Source organism: Rhynchophorus ferrugineus, unplaced genomic scaffold, assembly GCF_030347505.1.
Source record: "Rhynchophorus ferrugineus isolate W39M unplaced genomic scaffold, kcgeb_rfMv2 rfM3, whole genome shotgun sequence".
NCBI classification, from domain to species: Eukaryota; Metazoa; Arthropoda; class Insecta; order Coleoptera; family Curculionidae; genus Rhynchophorus; species Rhynchophorus ferrugineus.
In genome coordinates this window covers 67,936,834-67,960,215 of record NW_027472582.1, presented here as the reverse complement: position 1 = coordinate 67,960,215, position 23,382 = coordinate 67,936,834, and the positions used below count along the sequence as shown (strand labels likewise).

Genomic DNA, 23,382 nt, shown 5'->3' with positions numbered 1-23,382 from the left:
ATGAAGATTGCTGAAACTGAAGCCTATTTAAAGAAAAGGACGACAAATCGTACTACAAAAATGATATCGAAAATTTGGAGGGTCGCTATAATCAGTGTATCACCCTTGAAGGGAATTATGCTGAATAAAAAAACTAATTTTACAAAAAAATGTGTTTTACTACGATAAGCCGGGGACTTTTCAATTGACCTGTTATCATTTTTAAGAAAAGGGTCTTCTAGTTAGAATGAATGAATATAAGGAGATAATTGAACAACGACTTTATGAACTCACTCCAGATCAAAATGATTACGTTAAACCAACAAACCTTATCGAAAGGAGCAAATATATGGCTTTCTTCCGCTTCAGAAAGTTTTTCTTTTGCTTGTGTTTTAAACTAAAAATAAAACGTTCGTGTACATTGGCTATAATATAAATGTTATGTTATGAAAAGTGGAACAATGTCAGTAATATCAAATAAAAAATTACTTTATCCATTTGAGCCAGTATCCCGTCCTGACTGCTCTGTCTGGTCGTTTCTCGAACCAACTCTTTTGCCTCTGATGCGAATCGCTCGAATAAGGAGCCTTGGGAGCTTTGCCTTGTTACGCCACTGCTGCTACTGCTGGCGGAGTGCAGAGGTCCAGGACTTCCAGATGACCCAACACTTGCTGTTTTAGAGAATACGTTACCAACACTTGGCTGCTTTTGTAATGGTGCTGGTGTAACGGGTGGTACCTAAAGTTAATTATAGATTTCAAAATAGTACAAGCGTAACTGTTTTGATGATCACTGAAATTGGACGTGAGTTACATGTTTGATCAAATAATCCATTCTTTAATCTTAAAATATTATATAAATATCATCATTATATGTCATAAGTTTCTTCAACAGATCTCTTATAAAACAAAATAATTACCATTGAATGAAACAAGTATTATTAATACTTCAAGACGTAAAAATGACAAGCGAAAGGAATGGAAGGCGTTAAAATCATATATTTATACGTAACAAATATACTTCTACAGTTTTCTAGTTATACGGATTCTCTACCAGATTCTTAAAAGAAGAAGTAGACACTCGATTTCTCTATAATACAAACTCAAATGGAATATACAACAATTGATGATTTGGTTACATGAAAAGAAAATCCATATGAATTATTTCAAAATTGATCTTCAAGAACTTTTCGATTTATTAAAGCTAATCAATTTCTTCATTTAACAGGATCTATCTATGTGACATTCGCCCTTTGTAGAAGACCTTGTCCCTCAATAAAATTGAATAATTATGAACTTCTGCAAGCAGACAACATTAAATATCTAGGAATGTATTTTGATCGACGTTTGACATGGAAAAAACATATAGCGAAAAAAGGCAAACAGCTTGGGCTTAAACTAAACTAAATATGTTGGCTGATAGGGAGTAAATCTAAATTATCATTAGGCAATAAAGTTTTGCTGTATAAATCAATACTTCGGCCCATTTTAACCTAAGGTATTGAACTGTGAAGTACAACTAGCAAATCTAACATAACTATTCTTCAGATGTTCCAGAATAAAGTGTTGTGAGTCATTCTCAATGGGTTCTAAGGGAACCCATAACGATTGTGATTCGAAGTGTTAGTACGAAGTACTCCGAGAAACTATCAGAGCATGCCAACGCACTATCCAAACAGTTGAATGTGCGCGATAACAGTGTAGTGCATAGAGTTAAACGCAAACTACATACGAACTGATTAACAGACACATAGAGTTAGATTTAATAATCTCCAGAATAAGTTCGAGTAGTCTTTGGACTAAATTAGGATAGACTTTAAAATAAGATAGAATAGTATCTAGAATAAGATTTAGATTATAAGTTATATAGCAGATCACTTACTGAAGTGATCTTCTTCATGTCAGGATAGTTATATTATATAACGGAAATCATATAATAATACTTCTTGCGCACGGACAGATTGTTGAAGTTCTAAGAAATTAATTTCAAAAAGTCTTCATTCACATAACTATTTAGTAGATCAATTTGATGATTTTGATGAAATAATTGTTTCTCGCAAGTTTTAACGAGAAGCCTCAGATGTTGGAAAAGGATCTCTTTGCATCTGTTTATTTTTTAATTCAAATTAAACCCATTAGATGTTTTTATGTTGATTATTAGGTCGATTAATTAAAGTGATTATAACACCGCGAGTTCATGTTTGTATAGTGCTAACATTTCTGGTGGGTTTTTTTTATTATTGTATTGGTGAAATTGGCAAGGACAGATTTGTCTTCATTGAGTTTTATTCTTCATTGTTTGATCCCCCCGCTAAATCTTTAAACCTACATTATAACTGAGCCTTGGCTTATTGTTAGAAGTTCTATTTTCGTTTTATTTTAATATCCAGTTATATCTTAGGTATATACAGTAGAGTATATGCAGTAAAGTATGTTTCCTTGTATATACATTGGTGTATTACTCTTAGTATCTATTTTGACTCCGAATATTCATCCTCCTGTTTGATTTTGAAAATTTTATTTGAGGTTTAAGATGTTAATATATCTACAGCCTGCGTCTGATTAATTAACAAGAAAACGTCGTCTTCTTTGGACTTGAAACCAAATTATAAGATGCATAATACTTTGTTTATTTGCCAGTATATTAATACAGTTCCACTTTTGCACCAAAACAATTAGCCAGGTCATTATCCAAAGAATATTCACATAATACACATATGATTTTATATTCGATATTCAATCATAATAATAATAATTTTAGAACTGAAGAACAAAATATGTAAAGATTATTCATTTGAACAATAAATTAATAAAATAAATTAAATTGTTCATAAAAATATAAATAAAATGTTCGAAAAATTAGGAACAATTTTTCACATTCCTGATACTTACCGATTTCCTTGGTCTCCTTGCAGCAACACTCTTATCGCCTTCCACTGAGGATGTTTCAGATTTCTGATTATTATTACTAACAATAGTTTTAGGTGTAGTTGTTGAGTTCGAATCAGATTCATTCTCATTACTCAAGGCATCCTCTCTTTCCAACTTATGGGGAACGTGTTCATTCTTCTCTTTCTTAAATTCAAATTCGGAATCACGGTTAAACGACGGCGAGCTAAGATCGGAGTCAGAGCTGGATGATGTGGATGAAGCGGGCGAGACCGATCTTGGTATCGGTACTTCACCGTCAGGGTACTTCAATTCTGACGGTGGTTTGTAGATGCTGTCGGCGTCGATGTTCGACGAGAAAGTCATGCTTTGTGCGGAAGCTTTCCTTTGATCGTGGTAAGAAAGATAACCTGGAGACAAATCAGAGGATGCCATCTCTGACACGAAGTCACTTAATGAGGAGTAACTAGAGCTAGTGCTTTCACCTTCTTCGGAATCAGAACCGCTTTCGTCTGTGGGTTGACTTTCTTGGCATTGAATGCTCCGCAGGGCACCTAGATATGTTTATGATGTTTTACATAACAATAAGAATAACGAAATATTATCAGCATTACCATTTAATGAACTTCCATCGTCCCATACAACAAACCTAATCGGCTCCAGGGTATGAAGGAACCATTTGGGTTTGTCACCCACCAAAACTGGATCCAAAACACCCGTGTGAACTCGTTGAAAGGCCACGTTTGTCGGTGTTAAGGACCATTCAGCTAGAAACTCCACCGCTTGAGTACGAGCGAATTTGTTCAAGAATTGGGACGCCCTGGGTCTGGACCTTAAGAAACTATTGATTTGGAAAGCCACCACTGGACGTGGATATAACCGTAAAGTCCTAGTATGTTCCGTGAAATTAGCCAAAAGATTTTGAGAGTTGAAGAAACGTACCTATAATATAAATTAATATACTCAATTGATACAAACCATCTCGCATATATGCACTGATAAATACCATTGCAACTCTGGTTGCTACATCTACTGAATCAACGTCATTGCCGTAGATAAAGGGATTGAATCCTTGTTGAACAGTAGGTGAGAACATTCTAGGTGTAGATGGAGGTACTGGTGATTGAGGTGTTAATGAAAATCTTTGATTGGGCATAACTGGGGAGATATCTGGTGTTCTTGATGGAGCTGATGTTACCCTAAATATACCAATATTTAGATTACATTAAAATGGTAAAACTATGAAATAACTGTGATAGAATTACAATAGATTTATTAAACTATGTTATATCGCCTTGATACTTTAATAACTATAATTTAAACTATAAAAGTGATGGGCTTTATTTTTCAATTTTAATGTCTTTATCTCATCGCATCATTAGATATGGTATTCAAATCGTACCAAAAAGATGGGCAAAAGTAACCTTGAATATATGAAAAGTTGCATCAAAATTAAACATAGAACCTATACAAAACCTTTTTTAATTTTAAATAGCTTGTTTTTTATTTTTTTTGTTTAAACTTACCCCAATGTATTTGGCGATAATGATACGCTTTCTCTTCTAGAGGGCTGCAGTTGGGCATTAGTACTGCTTGGAGTGGACAAATTTGAAATAGCCTAAAGAAAATAATAACATAATAAATTTCAATGTCAACAGAAAAATGTACATCAACTTTAGGCCTTTCATTACATCTACGAACAAAAATTCATGTTGGTCAAATTAATTGTGTTTAAAATAAACAATAAATATGTTAAATCAATCAAACAACAGGTCTACACTAATTAAAATATAGAAGGCTAAGATAGGAATGATATTAGGTGCTTGCGTGTATTTTTATAAGCGATATCTATTGGTGGGAAGGCGAGTTGATAATGTTATTAATGCAACAACAGTTTAACTGCCTAAATTAATTGATAGATTCGATGATTTTGACATTTTTCTGCGTAAAATAACAATTTTCTGTTAGAAATTATTGAATTGTTGAGACTGCAATTGAAGAAATCTACTGATGAAGTAAATCAATCACCTTTAAAACTTATGGTGATGCCAATATATCAAATAGTGGCCAAAAGAGTTTGAAGACAATCAAGTCTAATTTGACTAAAAGCTCACGCAACTTTGAGACAGTTTAATAAATCAAATGTTTTCAAGCCTTTACATGCTTTGAGAACCAAACTAAAAGGAAGAAAAATGGCTACCAGACGAACTGAAGGAAAATGTTATTTAGCGTCGGTTTCACTCATTTTCAGGATAAAAGAAGAAGTTTCTGTGAAGTATTGTGGCTTGGATGAAGAGTAGATCTACGGCGAGAATTTAAAGACCAAAAATTCATGGGTTAGTCTTCACCATTCACATAAACAGCGAAGCAGAATGTGTATGTCCATAAAGTCTTAATATACATATTGTGAAATTAGTAATGTTTAGAGCATTACGAACTGCTAAATTCCCATGAAACTGTTATTACAAATACCTACCGGTGTCAACTAAATAAATTGACCTATGTATCGTTGCAAAAAAATCCAGCAATGCCAAATAACAGATAGAAAGATATCCACTTGCTTGACAACCCTCTGCCACCTGTTACAAAAGTTGTGAAGGGTACACTATTGTAGCTCCAATAGGAAATTCTGCCCCACCCAGCCTACCCAGCAGACATAGCATTACTGATTAATGTTTGTGCAGATCGGTTTCTCTATGAATGCATTTTAAAAATGACACAGTGATTATAATACTTGCGAGCACCTAATACATCTTAAATTCATTGTTTTATAGTTTTGTTTTGTTTTTCATTTTCAGTGACATTTTAAAACCTCATATATTTAGAGTAATTTTAAATCCAGCCTTCTACAGGGAACTGAAAACTTATATTTTATGTTCTAACACTATCAAATTAGCCCTACTACACTATATAACTATCATAAAAAACTTTTTACTAAATTATCAGCAACCATTAAAGTCTCTAATTTAACTCGCAAAGTGGGTTTCAATTAATTCCTAAACTACTTAATGGCTACCTGATTTTTAGTAAAGAAGTTTCAGTCGATCAATTATTTTAGTTTGAAACAATGAGGCAAATTTTTGAAAAAAAATATTTACTCCGGTGCCAACTTGATCCATTAGCTGCATTGCCTTCAAAACCAAAAGACAAAAAGTTCGATTAGACAAATGTCTAACAAAGATTCGAATTAAAAAGTTACGAATTATCTTTCAACAATTTCAACACTTACTGATACGAAATAAAATCAATTATAGATTTTGAATTTTGAATCACTTACTAAAAGAAAATTAATTTATTTTGATACTTAATTATATTTTTAAACTACGAATTTACAAATACTATATCAAAATTACGATATCGAATATAAATATAGTTTTGACTTTCTTATGTAAAATTAGGTATGGTATTTAATTTTAAAGGATTATATATATATCAAAGTTGATACACCCGTTATAGCGAAATGATCGAACACTTATCAAAATTTAGTGTAAACATGATTTACTTTCTATCTTCCAAGCAAGAATGTACAACTGACTTCAAGTGTGATGTTGCTTAGTTACATAAGTTCTCATAATATTACTAAACACAATATTTTAAAATTAAGTACCACACCTAATATATGATATCTTATAGATTTAATTTTACTGATTTCGAAAGAAAACATTTTAAGATCTTTTAAGAATTAATAGAACCACTGCACCTGTTTTAAATGGTTCTTCAAGATGGTTCCTTCTGGTTCGGGTAATGGAGGAATTTCCGTATTGGAGTGCAGCTTATTTGAGTCCAGATCTACCAAGCATACATCATCAGGTAATCTGAAATTAATTCAACAAATTTTATCGAATAATTTTGTTAATTTTTGATGAAACTTACTTAAAGTTCTTCTTGTACATCAAGAAACTGACGGGTAATCCAATGACGAAGGGAGTTGGTGCCAGTAATAACTAAAAATAAATAATATTACAGAGTAAATTGCTTTCTGCGTTCGTCTAAATTCAGACTGAATGAGACTCTCATTCATAATGCATCAAATTCATATACTATTACTTTACCTGTTCAGCACAAGTCATACACGTAGGTAAAAGGGGTATAACAGGGAACATATACTCTAAAGGATATATCATGGTAACAAAGGCCATCACAGACATAGAGAGAGCGTTATAGTCCCGTGATTGAAACACAACCTTATTTTCCAAAAGTATTATCGTCAACACCTTCAAACAGGTTTCAACACCTGAAAAAAAAAGAATATTTCGTTAATTATTGCATCAAGATTACGTAAGATACAACTACAACATTTTAGTCAGTTCGGATGAATCACTGAATAAAATGTTGCGTTAAATGACTAGCAAATTGATACGAGACAATAAAAACATCGTAAATTGTAATGATTATGGCTCGAGAAGTAGCAATAAAAATATTACGATCTTGTGGTGAATTGGAAATAAATCGGACAAAAGAACAGATCTGATATACGCAAAAATTTATATAAAAAAGGAATTTTCTAATATCTGTTTTTATATTCAATCAATATGAACAATATTATCACGTTAAACCAGATATTCCAATGCATCAACAATATCGCTACAGTCAGAATTGGCTACGTATCGTCAGTGTTTCATATATACCAGAAGATTTTTGTTTATATCCGAACAATCTTCAAAATTCGAAAAATATTTTGTTAATTTTATTCATAAATTTCAATGTTGCTTATATTATTTATAAGTTAATTAAATTAGATAACATTATTCGCCTTTTTATGCAAAATATCACAACCCTTCTCTGTAAACTACAATCCCGATCCTTGCCTTTGCATTATATATTAATTATATGCCTATTTCCAATACGACCTACCCTTTATTTTTGGAATATAACATATTTTTATCAGCCAAATATTACTGTTTGATGAGTATTTATCTAATTGTTTTGTGGCGTTTTTCTTATTTTTAAAGCATTTAATAATTATATGATATAGTTCTACATTATTTTTTCCATAGTCTACCACTTTTTTTCTGTCCGTAACCTGATCATAACCTATTTTGTTAATCTTTTCCTACAGTAAGATATTTAAAAAGATTAAAACATAAACGCATTTTTTGTAATAAATAATTAAATTAATTATTAATTTCTTAAAAATCGACAAAATCAGTATTTCGTATTTACTAAAGTAATACGTCCTTTTCTAAATTCATATTATATTTCCTCAAATTAATGCAAATTTGTTTTTGAAATTCAATTTATTACTGTATTTTTGAAGCTAACTGACATTGTTTGAAGCCACATAACTGGTCAATTGAAAGGTCCTCGGCCTACCACAGTAAAACACATAAACACACGTTTTTATCAAAATTACATTTTTTATTCAATATAATTCCCTTTAAGGTTTCAATTTAGCGTCATTCAAAATTCTCTTGTGGGTTTTTTAAATGTCTTCGTCGGTAACAACCTCTTTTGAGCGTCCACTGCGTTCACCGTCTTCGGTGCTCATTCCACCACGTCTAAACTTAGCATACCAATCCTTGATGGTTGATTTTCCTGGGACAATATCCGAAAATTCGGCATCAAGCCAATTTTTTTGCTTCAACTGTATTTTTTCCCTTCAAAAATCAATATTTTAACATCACGCGAAATTCCTTTTTATCCATTTTTTTCACAATAACAAAAGCTGCTTCATTCAAAATCCTATAATTCACAAACTAATGATCCGACAGCTGTCAAATTTGTACACGCATACTTTGAGGGTTAGGGCTAACTAAAACACATATCGATTGAATTCTAGTAGCGCCATCTATGTGTCAGGTCGGGAACTTTTCAACTGACCTTATTTCGAATCCTATTTTATAATTTATTTGATATATCGCTTAATATTTACAAATTTTGGTAAAACAAACCTAGTTTTAGAAATAGTATTTATTATTGTTGTTATATATACATATTAATTATATCATTTCTTAGATAAAATACAAAAGAATCTGCGAGAAAGAAGTTTTCGCGAAAGAATAATGCAAACTTTGAGTAGAGATAAAGTAATTTAAAAGGTTTAAAACGTCAATACTTATACGTTGCATAAGATCCAAAATTGGTACCGATAATACCACAAATTCCCTACTTCAGGGTTCTTTTTACTAAAATTCTTATAAATTTCTAAAACAAAGGTAAGCTTACCGAATTACAATTAATAAATTGTTTCTGTTCATTTTTTTTTTAACCAAAACTTTGATTAAATTTCTATCAGTTTAACTCCGCGCGAAAATATGTAAACCACTACCAACTTACCTAATAATTCTAATGGCAGATGTAAAGGAAAATCGACTAGACTAAATCTAGTATGACTAGGTAAGGCAAAAACAAGAGGTTCGTATACACTAGGGGACAAAACCTCAACTTCAATCCTGGAAAAAAAACACAAAATACAATCAAATTATCTCAGTCGTTAGTTTCCCAATCTCACTTGGTTTTTCCTGGAATGGGAACTGGAGCGGACAACAACTTCAAGATCCAGGTTTCGATTTCTCTAACGTCATGCAGCACGATTGATGACGCCGCTTCCCCAGCCTGTCCAGTTAGAACGCTCCATACGTTGTCCCTGAAAATATAACGACCGTAAAGACGTGAAAAATGATACCAAAATTACTTATTCTCTCATAAATATTTAATCTATATAGTATCTATAGTCAATTCAAAACAGTAGTGACACGTGCATCAATATGTGTCTGTCTAAAGTTGTAAATTCGTTTTACAGTCAGGCAATATTATGCTTCTCATTTTATTCTATATAAAAAGAGATAGAATGCTGTTAGAGAAGTTCGATCATGTAACCAAAAGAGACTGCAAAAGTTGTCCGTTTGTTAAACGTCTGCAAAATTCTTCAAAATATTATACTTACCGGTTATAAACCGACAAACGTTGCTTGATAAAAATTGCAAATCGCCGGGGTTTTTATTGAAAAAAAGGAATTTCGCGTGTTGATAAAATATTGATTTTTGAAAGGAAAAAATACAGTTGAAGCAAAAACTGGGCTTAATGTCGATTTTCCGGACACTGTCCCAGGAAAATCAACTATCAAGGATTGTTATGCTAAGTTTAGACGTGCAGTGGACGCCCAAAAGGGGTTGTTACCGACGAAAATATTTAAAAAATCCACAAAATGATTTTAAATGAGTCTAAATTGAAATTGAATGAAATAGCAGACACTCTAAAGATATCAACTGATGTGTACATCATATCATTCACGAATATTTGGGTATGAGAAAGCTCTGTGAAAAGTGGGTGTCACGCGGGCTCATTTTTAACCAAAAACAAAGACGGGTTGATGATTTAGAGCAATGTTTGAAGATACACGACAATGGATGAAACATGGCTCGATCATTTCACTCCGAAGTCCAATCAACAATTATCCGAGTGGACTGCACACGATAAACCCGCTCCAAAGCGTGTGAAAACGCAACAGTCGGCTGGCAAGTTTATGGCGTTTGTATTTTGGGATGCGTGTGGAACAATTTTCTCACTACCTTGAAAAAGGAAGAACTATCGACAGCGAATATTACTATAGTGTTATTGGATCGTTTGAAGGACGAAATCGCCAAAAATGGCTGCATTTGAAAAAGCAGAAAGTGCTGCTTCACCAAGACAATGCACCGTGTCACAAGTCAGTGAAAACGATGGCAAAAATCCAATCCATGAGTTGGGCTTATTGAATGAATTGACCTAATGAATTGGCCGTATTCTCTAGATCTGCCCCCGCAACTATTTCCTGTTCTCAGACCTCAAAAGAATGCTCGCTGGGAAGAAATATTCGTCGAATGAAGAGGTAATCGCCGAAACTGAGGCCTATTTTGAAGCAATGGGCAAATCGTACTACAAAAATGATATCGAAATGTTGGAGGGTCGCTATAATCAGTGTGTCACCCCTGAAGGGAATTATGTTGAATAAAAAAAACTGATTTTTCCAAAAAAAAAACAATGTGTTTTACTATGGGTGGTCGGGTACTTTTCAATTGACCCGTAGATGTCCAGTTTTCCAGTTTTAACTAAAATATAGACTACCCCAAACTGTTTTACCATGAAAAATTCTGTACGGACACTAAAATATCTCATAAATTTGTTAGTTTAAAGCCGTTCCCTGCAAAATAAAGTTGCAAAATACAGTTTTTCCAAATTCAAATACAGAATTTATATTTGAAACGTAATTAATGCCTAGTTATATTTGCGTAACCGGCTAGAAAATTACCGAGCTTTGATTTTAATCATCCGGAGCTGAGATGCAACTCATATTTGCCGAACGAGTCCGTATCAGGAAATGAAAGATAATTTTAGGCTCCGATTTTAACTGGCCGCCGACGCAGTTCGTTCACAGCTAACGGCTATTGAATAAGCTCCACACAGACTCCGTTGTTTACCTGCAGGTCAGCTTCGATCCGCCTACTCTTCTTGGATTTGATGACTCATTACAGGCGTCTATCAATTTTTTCAATATATAAAGGCACTCCCTGAACATTGTGAAGAAAGGGTGATGCGAGAGAATGCATAGTGACGTGAGTGAGTGATTTCGAACTCTCTGAAACATACAAAAAGAAAACATTATACTCAATAGGTTTTGTTACGATTTTGTTGTTTAAAATATATTTTTTTATTCAATAGATTCCTTATATCATCCGTTTTAAAATGTTGTCAAAAAATGTCGCTTCTCACACCCGCATATTTTTATGTGAAAAGCAAGATGTCGGAGGAAATTGGTGAAGTAGATTGTCTTATTGTCTGGAGATAGAATTATTAAACCCTAAACCATCTCGGCTCTTATTAATTATTCAATTTCTCCATGCTTTCAATTATAATTTAACTTCGTTTTACCAATAATAGGTAAGAGGTATTCTCGAACAAAATTATTTTTATACATTTACAGACATTCATTTGAAGAAATATGTTACGAAAACCAGATAATACTTTTAGAAATTTGTAGTGATGCTGCCCCGTCATATTCAAACTCTCAGTTTTAGTTCAGACAATTTAAAAGTAGTGATTTTGACCACTAAAACAGTTCAGACATAATGCAAGACTTATTGGATGAAAAATTAGCTCGAACTCTTAAAGTAGCTTCCAGATAGCTTAGCAGTTGTTGAATCAATAACTTTCACATAGGACGAAAAAAATCGGATTTGAAATGAGGATTTGAATGGAAATGTATTTTGTACCGTTTCAACAACACGGTTTCGTTGCGTTCCAGAAACAAAAGTAAACAGTTTTTGTAGCATATTGATAGTGGCGACAGCAATTCCAAGTGAAGAAATCATGGACAAAATCATCATCATATAGTCCATAAGAGTTGTCCAAAGCCATAAGGTATTAATATGCATATGGTTGATGCACAAAACCTTCCTCATTCTGAATAACTTCTAAAAGGCATGACTTACAAACAAACTTCGTTCTTTTGACACAGTTTGATTCAGGCTATATTATCAAAAATATGGGAAAATGTCATAGAAAATCATTGACAGGACCTATTAAGTGTAGAAAACCTGCTGAAAACTATTTATGAGCATATAGTCCAGAATCACAATGATGAGGGTGTTACAGTATGACAACTGAAAAAATTATAATTACTGGGATTGACATTTTTGTTCAAGTACTATAAACCTTCAAGCTTTCGTTTTTGTGTAAAATTGCTGAAAGACTGCTCTCCACTGACTAGCCTCAAAAACATTGTATCGAAAAAAGTACAAAGTTTTTTATTTTTTTAATTCTAACCGAAAGTATATTAAAAATCGTTTATCAAGTATCAACTAAAATAAATGTTTATGGATTAAAAGCTAAAGGAAAACACTTTCCACTCGAAAACAAGTGGATGCTGGCGTACCCCAAGGTTCCCCGCTAGCCACACCCTTATTTAACCTCTTTATTTCAGATATGCCGAGAAAAGAGCACATTGACGTCGCGTTTTACGTTGACGATACTTCACGGCCCCCAGGTTCGAAGTTAAAATTCTTGAACGTTTACAGAAGCAGCTCGATCATGCGGTAAAGTGGTTCTGGAGGTTGCAAATCAACCCCCTGAAAACCCAAGCCATCATTTTCCATAAGAAGCGTTACGCACTGCGCGTCTCGCAACTTAAGATCGACACCGCAATAATTTCATGGCTGTACCTAGATCTCCACTTCGACCGACGGCTCGGTTGGCATTCCCAAATCCAGAAAGCAATCCAGAAAGGTCCGGGGATAGCAAACCTGCTATCTTCTCTGATCTCCATCAAATGCTTATTTTATAGGATGTAAATCTCCTCTACGGACCTAATATCTACTTCAACTTTGTTACACTCAACCAGGTAAAACAGCTTCATATTTTCCAAAATAAACTCGTCAGGAAAATCTTAAAAGCTCCATGGTTTGTCAGAAGTAATCAAATTCATAGAGAAACTGGCACTCCAGAAATCAAGCACTTCATATCTCAATCATTCCACAAACAACAACTCAGTTCAAGTTCTTCTGAAAACGTGCTTGTTCGCGAGCTGGTTGACATGCTGGGAGCTTAGCACCGCATCACTGCTAACCTCCCCCCCTTTTTCAGGCTGAAACGACCTCATTCGCCGCTGCAGTCATAACTTTTGCCCCCATACGACAGTATCCAGTCGTGTGTTAACTCAAGTTCGCGAATCAATAGAATCGCCGGTTCCTCGTGCCCAATAACGGCTGCCACATCAGCGGGTGCCACATACCCAAATTTAATGCAGTAGCAGTAGCAATCCACAGGGGTCAACTGTGAAGCGGTTTCGGTTTAGTGTATTGGTAAGTCCAGAGGCAGTCCTACCAAACCCGGTCCAGCTTGTCACTCCAGAGTAAGTTTCCACGACCAGGTATGCGTAAGGCATACATTAGGCCAGAACAAAAAAAAATTAAAATCTAAAATATTGGTACATAATGAAAGGCTGTCAAGACAATCTAAAATATTCGAAGATGAAGAATTAGAAGCTCAAACATACCGATTATGCAGCTATTGTAGATTGCGCGTAATAGCCTGAAAAATAAAACAATCTTATATTATTTCATAAGTGGAGATAATTCTTTTAAGCCAGACCTAAGAAACTTCTTTATTTTCCCTGCAACATTTAAGATTTTCTTAAAAAAGCGGTATTATATAAAATAAATCCTTAAACTGTATCTGAAATAATGGAACTACAACCTCAATACATTTTCAAGTCCGGGATTTGGGATATTTTTAAATTCCATTAAAGCAATAAAGACCTAAGCCGCTTAGTTTTCAATGTGACGTATACTGACGAACGAAATCATATATATTTTTATTTATAACGTGGGGAAAAAGTCCCGCTACCATTGACGCAATGTTCCCTGAGTGGCAATATTGGAACGATTATTTTCATTAAATATTGTCACTATTTCTGCTCGTTCTTGTGGCGTATATTTATCCATAATAAAATTTAGACGTCTACACAACACAATGGTTAAAATGAAACTGAGCTAAACGTCACATAACCAAGATGACACGCAATCAAAATGGTTGCGAAACTTTTGCTCCACCTTATATAATAATGACGAATGTTCTGATGATAATTTGAAGAATAAAGGATAAACCTCGCGTTCTCTAGATAACTCCTTAAGGAACCAAGAAATAATGTTCTTAAATGTCGAAAAAAAATCAAATATTATTATGAAACCCTGAATTCAGGACAAGTATATTTTGGTAATCTTAAAACAACTATGTTTTATTGTGAGTATATCCTATAAGTAAATCTTTTGAAATCTAAATATAGATACATTTCAGACATCCATACTGTATAAAAAGGTTTATAAAGGTTCTATAATAAAAAAATATAAGAATAACAACGTATAAAATAGACAATAAAAAACTTTATCCGATTTATGTTACGATATAGGGACAAACAACAATATCTGTACAAAAAAAAATATCTTGATCTGGAACATGTTTTGGAACGTGTGTATGATAAGGTGTTGACACTAATTGCTATTTTTGGGCCGCATACTATAGTCATAATATCTAATAAAAGTTATGTTTTCTTTAACGTAAAAGATTTGTTTTTATTATCATTTGTTGTAGACACTTATTTTGATATTTTGAGATGTTTCCCTCTATAGCTAGTTCAAGGCATCTTAATATTTATAATCGTTTTTCACTATATTAGTCATATAATAAAGTAAAATATTATACGAAAGTATCTTTTACTATCCTATGATAACACGTGACCAAAACGGCCGTACATAATCTAGAAGTTTATTATTTCTAATATTGTGCATCCTTCTATCTTGCTAGAGCCTTATAAGACACCATTTATAACACGTATCTTCTGCGTCTTCTTAATTGGTTGAGTCACAATTATACATTCAACACTGAACTATATGGTGATTTAAAAACATTTCACTGATTCTAATATCTTTGTTTTTCATATTAAGATTTATTATTTATATAATTATTATAGCTAAAGATATGAATTTAGCTACTTACTGCACTGATATGTAAAATGTGACCAAAAGACAAATAAGATACACAAATTTGTAACATTTTATACATTTTTAGAGGAAAATTCAACTAATATCTAAAAATATTCCAAATACTAGTATGCGATTATATATGTCGTCTTGTTTTTATTGCTTTTAAGTTTTTGAAATACAGGAGCTACTGGTATTTAAATTAATCAAACTTCGATTTTCAACACAAAAGAAATTATTCAAAAATAAAATATGTACATAATAATCGTTGTAATAACTAAATAAAAATAAACAAAACGAGAAATTATTTTATTTTCCCCTTTTTAGTGTTAGATATTTACTCAATAAAATACGCAGTTATGTTATTTTATATCACAATGTGTAGGCAAGTAAAGGTACAGCCCCTATGAGGAAAACTACGAATAAAGAAACATTGATTGAGAATAAGAAGCATTTCAGGCCGCAAGGTCTGCTACCTAGCCTAGGTGATTTGAGAGATGTTCTAACTAAACATCAACATAAAGCTATTGTCCCCGCCGGGAATCGAACCCGCGACCTCCGTTTGGGGCTAAACAAGCTACAATATTTCTATGAGATCTTATGTGCTCTAGTTAGTGCTTGAAAAGCAAACTGAACGGCTTTTGCACTGAATCACTTCCGATTTTCCGTCACATCAGTTCAACAATAACATTTTACACAAATCTAATTATTTTATATATCATCAGATCAGCAGACGAACACAAACAAGTCCAGGATGAGGACCAATTCAATTTATTATTACATGTAATTACGAACAAGTGGCTGTTAAACTGCTTACAAACAAAATGTTATTTTAATGTAATAAAACGTAACACATTAACATTCTAGATGATAATGTTTAACATTAATATAAATTAACAGGGTTAACTATATAAAACTAATTTTCTACTAGCTTAAAAAAATTAAGTCATAACTTCCATCGAGATAAATTGAGGGAAGTTTGCAGAAACTTTGGAGCGTGTGAAACTAGGATGATGATGTTTAATAGAAAAGGATGAATATACTGGAGACTGATCGATGCCGGCCAGGCGTACAGTTTCATAGAATGGGCAGTAAAAACCCTTTAAATTTAAACCTGACATATGATGGCATAAACCGCAATCGGATTACAAGAAACATAATTCAATAAGTTTCAGTCAGTCTCCTAACAATAACTTCGGATTATTTTAATTCATCGTAGCATAAGTATCCATTTATAATATTTCTTCAAGACTTTTAAAAACTTTTTGGAGTATTAAAAACTTTCAGAACAATAATCGGTTCTCGCAAAGTTTTTACTATTCTATAATGTTATGACGAACTTTAGTATTTTTAGTTTTTTCAACAAACTTGTCATTTCAAATGATTTTAGTTTTTAGGTTATATTAATTGAAAAAAATTGTTATTATTTAAGAACATTAATTATAAACCAGTAATAAAACGTATTAATAAGGATGGGCTGAAAACAAAAATGTCTTGGTTAAAATAAACAAAAATAAAAAAAAATAAAATAATTAAATTATTAGTTTATCTAATAAGTGATGTAGTCTAAGAAAGATGGATTGTCAATTTATTTGACTAATGTACTATTCTATTACCATTACCTTCTGCAACTAAAGAGTAAAACTTAGATTTTTAAAAATATATCTGTTAAGATACCTATTAAAGACTTACATAAATAATAAATTAAACTTGATGCAGTTGCTAAGTGAGTTAAGAGACATTGCCTGTATAAATAATAAAATTACCATTAATTAGAATAATCTAAAGAGGATGACGAAATCTTAGAGCGTTATGGAAGTTTTTTAAACTTTTGTTATATTTAACTAAAAGTTATAATAGAGATCCAAATTTTTTGTTTCTTTAATTTAGTGATAGTGCACGACCTACATTATTTTTATAACGAAAAATACTAGTGGGCATATATTCTCGATTAATTAAAGGGCCCTAATACTCACACGTGGTAAAGCAACATGTCCAATATCAGAGAAGCCACATGCAACTAAATAAAAAATAAACATAATCAATTTTAATTAAACTCTTATTTTATATTATATTCCTTCATAATACTGAGCTTTCATTATTATCATAAGGAAATTCCATTGTTTTCATATATACTTTCCATATTAGGTTTTGGGCATCTGCAATTATAAAGGGTTTTATAAGGAACGCCGAATTCGATCATTTCCTTCCCTTTCGGCTTCCAGCGTTATCCTTTCATAATTATTTTCGTTATTGAGTTCGGCTCCGACATCCGCAATGTATTTACATTTATATTATGCTTTATTAAAATGTAATGTTTAGGCAGCGAGCATGGCTTAGGGATTAATAATCTCTAACTTTGTAAAGGGTAGATATTTTTGTTTCTTTTTGCAAAAATTTAGGCAATGCATAGCACACTACTTAATATGTTTTTTTAAAGATTTTGAGTGTAGCGTAAAGAGAGAAAATAAATATAAAATTATATCAGTATAGGCAACGTTAGAGAAATGTTTCTTCACGTCCAATATCCACATGACATAACAATATGCTTTTGGCTTTTGATTGGATAATTTCATTTTTATTAGACTGTTTTTTAGTTTTCGACGCCATTTTATGTGCACATGACATAGAAAAGAATACGTTTAGTATGTTGCTACGTTTTTGTGACTAAATTATAACCAAGATTGGTTCATTATATGCATAATGTATATAAATAACATACATTTATTTTATTTCCATAAAGACACCTATTTTTCACATGCAGTACAAATATTTCCTCGTAGTGTAAACCCAAAATGTATTCAAGCAAACAGTCGATAGACGCAAAACAGTCGAACTAATCGATAGCTAAAAAAGTAGTCTTTGTACTTTTTTCATTCGTGATAACAAACGGAAATGTAAATATTCCTTCCCGTATTAACTTTGATAAAGAAAAGGATGGAGATAATTGCTTGAATTTATGTGCTGTATAAATCAGTTGATTTTAAATAATTTTAATGAATGGAATAATGATCCCAAATATGTTTCATCGTGTTTTAATATACGGAATGTAGCAATGACATAATATAATAAAAATAATTGGTTCATTTCTATTTCATTCCAACGTGTCATAGGTGAGTCGGAGATATACGTATTCATGTACAATTTTATTTTCAATTATGTGAAACTAACTTCAAATTTTATATATTTGGGCACTGAGTCAAGTAACAGCGAAGAATGTAATTAACCGAGTTTTCATTTGAGAGTAGCTGTTGAAAGGAAACAAAATGTAGCTATTTTCGAAACGAATAAGTACAGGTAAAGAAAAATGAAGCACATGCAGCAATAATGTGCAAAAACGGTTGTCGTATCCCCCGGACCTCCAAGAAGTTTCACAAATTATTGCAATGACGCATTGACATCAGTAGTAGAGGATTTAGAACTATCAAGATTTTAAGAGATAATTTCTAATATACCAACGAGCTCAAATTCTGCAATTTCGACTGAGATATAACAGTGCTTTCAATGATTCTGGTAGTATATTTAATAACAGTAGTAAAACTTTTCCTGATGCGCAGCAAATACCGACCGATTCACCTTTATACTTAAATGCATGACAATGTCTGCATTTTTGTTGTGCCTGTTGTTGTCTCAATCTATTAAGTCGAAGACGTTTATTGTATTGCTATCGACTTCTATTCAAACGTATATTAACAATCTGGTCTCTTAAATTTACAGTATCTGTAAATTGTTGTGTATTTCACCGCTAATTACGGAATATTCCTGCACTATTTGTACATTGACTAAAATATTACCATATGTTGGCAATGTTATTTTCATTATTCAATTTATTACGGTAAATTAACACACACTATATATTGTAACACATATTATTTCCCATGAACGGGCTTAGTCAGCAAATGCCTTTAAAATGAATGAATACATTGGTATTATTGGAATTAAGTTCAGTTTAACTCTGTCTACTGAAGACAACACTTTTAATTACAAATAATATTTTAATATAATATAATATTTAATTTAATTTTCCTATAGCAACTTCCATTATTGCAGCGATTACCATGAAAAGGTCAATCCTTAACCAACATATATGAGTTAGTTGAAATAAAAAATATTTTAAAAACCTCCAGGTACCTTACCACTTACCAGCTCTAATTATAACTACAAATAGTTTTTTAATAACACACACAAAATGCCATCAAAACCGTGAATATATATGTATATATATATATATATATATATATATAAAGTGTGAAACTCTTTATATAAATACCTGTCTCCTTCGACTAGCCCTAGGTGACGGCGAATGACTGCCACCGCTTTCGGAATCATTCCCAGCAACGGCCAGCCTTGAAGATGGCAAATTGTTCGGACCCGTCGATTCCGAATCTCTCCTGCTTGGAGGATAATCCTTTTCCGAGTCACTGGGTCCGATATTGCTGCTCCTGTAGTCGCTGAAATAAAATTAAATCTTAGTGCCAGGGTAAGTGAGACGTTTCTTGTCTTTAGATGATAGCTAAATGAAAAAAAATCCAAACTGAAAGAAACAATTTACTTGAATATTGTTCCTATTAGAAAATGATTCAAATTGATGATATATTAAGTAATTTATATAGAAATAACATAATACATGACATGTTATATTTTAATACTATAACATATTTCTCCTTTTTCATTAAATATTTAATATATTTTTCCTTACACAACAAAATATATATTTTCTCAAATTATACTCGATGTAACAATACTACCTTTACTTTTAGTACTCGATATAGTTAACGTACCAATCTCAAACATCACTACTGTGGCAACAGATGCTGACAATATTGCGAGTTCATCATCTTACGAGAATCTAATATCTATATTGTGGAAGAAAACATGGCGTATCAAGCCGAATGAGACAACATTTAACTATCTAACGATCACCCAGAACTTATCCTATATATATATATATATATATATATATATATATATATATATATATATTTATATATATATATATATATATATATATATATATATTTTTATATATATATATATATATATATATATATATAACCAAAAATACTGGATCGATTTTAATCATGTTTTCATTGAGTGACATAGGCATATATATTTTATACCCGTGCAAAGTCGGAGCGGGCCGCTATGTTTTTATATACAGCGTTCATATTTTTTCTGTAGTGTATTTAATTTAGTATCAGCATTGCACCCGTGCGAAGCCGGGGCGGGTCGCTAGTATATATATATATATATATATATATACATTAAGTCTTAATAACAAAATCAAATTATACCGTTAATAAAATGACTAAATTTTCGATAAAAATTAATTAGTGAAGATATTTGTCTTTGGCACATACAAGTGACAAATATTCCGTATTCACATTTTAAAATTCATCAGAAATAGAAATGTTAAGCCTATAAAATCGCAATAAAAACACTTTTCCATTAATAGAAACATATTTGTCAGTAAACAAAACTTCGTTGAGAATAAATAGAATCAACACTAGGACAATGGTAAACCGAATAAATGACAAATACCCTAGGCACATATTGAACAAACCGAAACAAGTAAATCTCTAGACGGGCCCTAATGCGATATAGGTTGTTGATGTTTCAAACTGTCTGGCAACCTCTATTTAACCCTATAAATCTATTTTCTAATATAAATAAACCCGATCTAATCAGATAAAAGGACCCGGCGACATTTACCGAAATATCTAAATGCTTGGGAGTAATAACCTAATGATGGATCGATTGACCTTTGGATCGTAATCTGAGAGGTATCTAACATTATTCAATGTCATTATACTTATAAAAATACCACACTTCAATAAAGGATTTGCTTGTGTAAGAGGTTGTAAGCATATTTTATTTACAACTTACAAATCACAATTATATTTACGTAACAACTAAATATAAATGAAATATTTAAAAGATTATGCAATGTTATCCTGTAAATTAATTCTAAGAAATTACGACAGATAGTGCTACTGTGATTTAAATATATATTTCTTTAATATGTTGAGTACGTGTCATTTCGCTGAAGTAAGAGCAAAAAATGTCTTCCGTCCGTTAAAAGTCTGATTTTTTTTTAGAGTATATGGGATATTCGGGAAGTTTTACTTTTTTACATCAGCTTAAGGAAAAAGGTGGCCGCAGATCACCGAAAGCTGTATGAAGCTTATGAAAACCATGCTCCATCGATTTCATTATGTGAACATTGGTCTTGACTTTTTAAAAGTAGTGAATTTAACATCAAAAACGTTCTGGATAGTCAGAAATATGTTAAGAGGATTTGAAGAATTTGAGAAATTAAAAAGGCTTTGCCCCTTCTGCGTACTAATTGTGCTGACTTCACTTTTTATTTAGAAGAATGGATCGACTTATTTATAGTCTCAAAAGATACATTGTTCTCTTGAGATGGCTTCCATATTCCTTGAGAGTTAAAAAATCAAAGGGATATCGATCAACAATTCTTTGAATAAAATACATTGTATTAAGGTTTTATAGTCTAAAAGATAGCAGTGCAACTCTTGCCGCTAGCCAGATGGGCCGTGTGCTGACCGAGACAGTGAAAGAGATCAAATGTTAAAAGATTAGCTAACCTGAAATTCTTGTTTCCTCTACGTTGCTAGCTCACGTACTATTACATGAGTACGATATAGTCCAATCTTAATTAGAATACGATACATATAATATGAGCATCCAATATTTTAAGTGATACGTAGAAGGAAACAACACAGCACAAATATTAATAGAAACAAGTGAGAGTCGGAAGGAGTCAACGTCTAAATAATGCACACATGCATTAAAGAAGAAATCTAAAACATTCCGCAAATAAGGATTAGTTAAGGTTTCATTTTTGAATGTATGAAAGTATTCAGTAGTATATAAATTTCAGAAATGTTGTATAAAATAAATATATGTTTCTAAAATCATCCATTTGAAATTACATTTATAATAATTTTTTTAATCAACTTTTCATTGTCTTAACATGCTAACAAATTGCTACAACAACATATTTTCTACCCTATCAATAAGATCAGATTTTTTTCATTTGAGACGCTTAATTATATTATACACATAGGTTTTGGAATCTTCATTGATGGGAATGGTAAGTCTATTGGTAATGCCCGCGATCACTATTGCTAGCCCGCAGTGCAGGTTACAAACATTTACATAAAAACACATTCACAATATATCTCAACAATTTAATTTGGGACCTTTAAATCACTTGGAGACCTGCCACTGTTCCATACTTGAATTCCATAAGCTCACACTGGTCCTAGTACTTGCCTATATATAAAAAATATATAAATTATGTTTGTTGTAAATTGGTAATTCGTAGTTTCGGACAAACAACCAATTTTCCTCAACTTTCTTTTTCGTACGCTACTTCCATTTGACCTTGGCATCCAAGGTCATACCAAGATATTTTGATGTAATGGCATATGAAATTTACATGCACTAAATGAAGACACAATACAGCATAATCCTCTTATTTGCGAAATTATGCTTGTTGGTTTTGATTCATTAAATTGAATTCATCATTGTCTAGTACAGGTGGAAATTTGAATATTAAGAGCAAGAGTTATCAAGCGTAGGTTGGAGTTAACGGGTTGAGCTCTCTGGAGGTACTTCTGCTGTTAATATAGCTGTATTATCAGTAATGATCGCAGTTGTGCTACGTAACATTGTGTCCAGCTTATAAGTTTGAAATAAGAATATGTTAATTCAGGTTTAGCACAGCAGTACCAATTAATCAAATAAGATTTTAAGAGTAGGTAGAAAGACTTAGAGATATGTGACTTTTTTTTATGTCACTCTCTGTCAATAGCCTGTACAACATCTAGAAAGGCTACAGAGGGCACACCACTATTTTCTAAAGACATTTTGTAAAAAATTTTTCTGTAATTCGATACACTAAGTCCATTATTCAGTGGGCACTGGTATTTCTAATAATATATTTAATTAATTCATCAGATACGATATTAACTAACTCCTTTTATAAAAGAATATGTTCTAACATATTATATTATAAAATAGACTATGAAAGT

General features: G+C 32.2%; 1 protein-coding gene across 14 annotated transcripts in view; it reads right to left on the bottom strand.

Moving 5' to 3' along the window:
• Rab3-GEF (Rab3 GDP-GTP exchange factor) overlaps positions 1-23,382 on the bottom strand; it is a 95,090-nt gene that overhangs the window by 19,235 nt on the left and 52,473 nt on the right. For 7 of the 14 annotated variants that reach the window (XM_076398270.1, XM_076398273.1, XM_076398274.1 and 4 more), the window contains exons 4-17: positions 19,593-19,773; positions 11,267-11,424; positions 9,319-9,453; positions 9,144-9,259; positions 6,920-7,101; positions 6,741-6,811; positions 6,568-6,682; positions 5,966-5,998; positions 4,394-4,485; positions 3,874-4,066; positions 3,482-3,809; positions 2,871-3,421; positions 469-717; positions 308-376 (exon numbers count right to left, since the gene is read on the bottom strand). In XM_076398270.1, coding sequence (XP_076254385.1) covers positions 308-376; positions 469-717; positions 2,871-3,421; positions 3,482-3,809; positions 3,874-4,066; positions 4,394-4,485; positions 5,966-5,998; positions 6,568-6,682; positions 6,741-6,811; positions 6,920-7,101; positions 9,144-9,259; positions 9,319-9,453; positions 11,267-11,424; positions 19,593-19,773 — 2,473 coding nt within the window. The remainder of the gene's footprint in view (positions 1-307; positions 377-468; positions 718-2,870; positions 3,422-3,481; positions 3,810-3,873; positions 4,067-4,393; positions 4,486-5,965; positions 5,999-6,567; positions 6,683-6,740; positions 6,812-6,919; positions 7,102-9,143; positions 9,260-9,318; positions 9,454-11,266; positions 11,425-19,592; positions 19,774-23,382) is intronic. The other 7 variants (XM_076398278.1, XM_076398282.1, XM_076398283.1 and 4 more) reach the window with 3 other exon arrangements.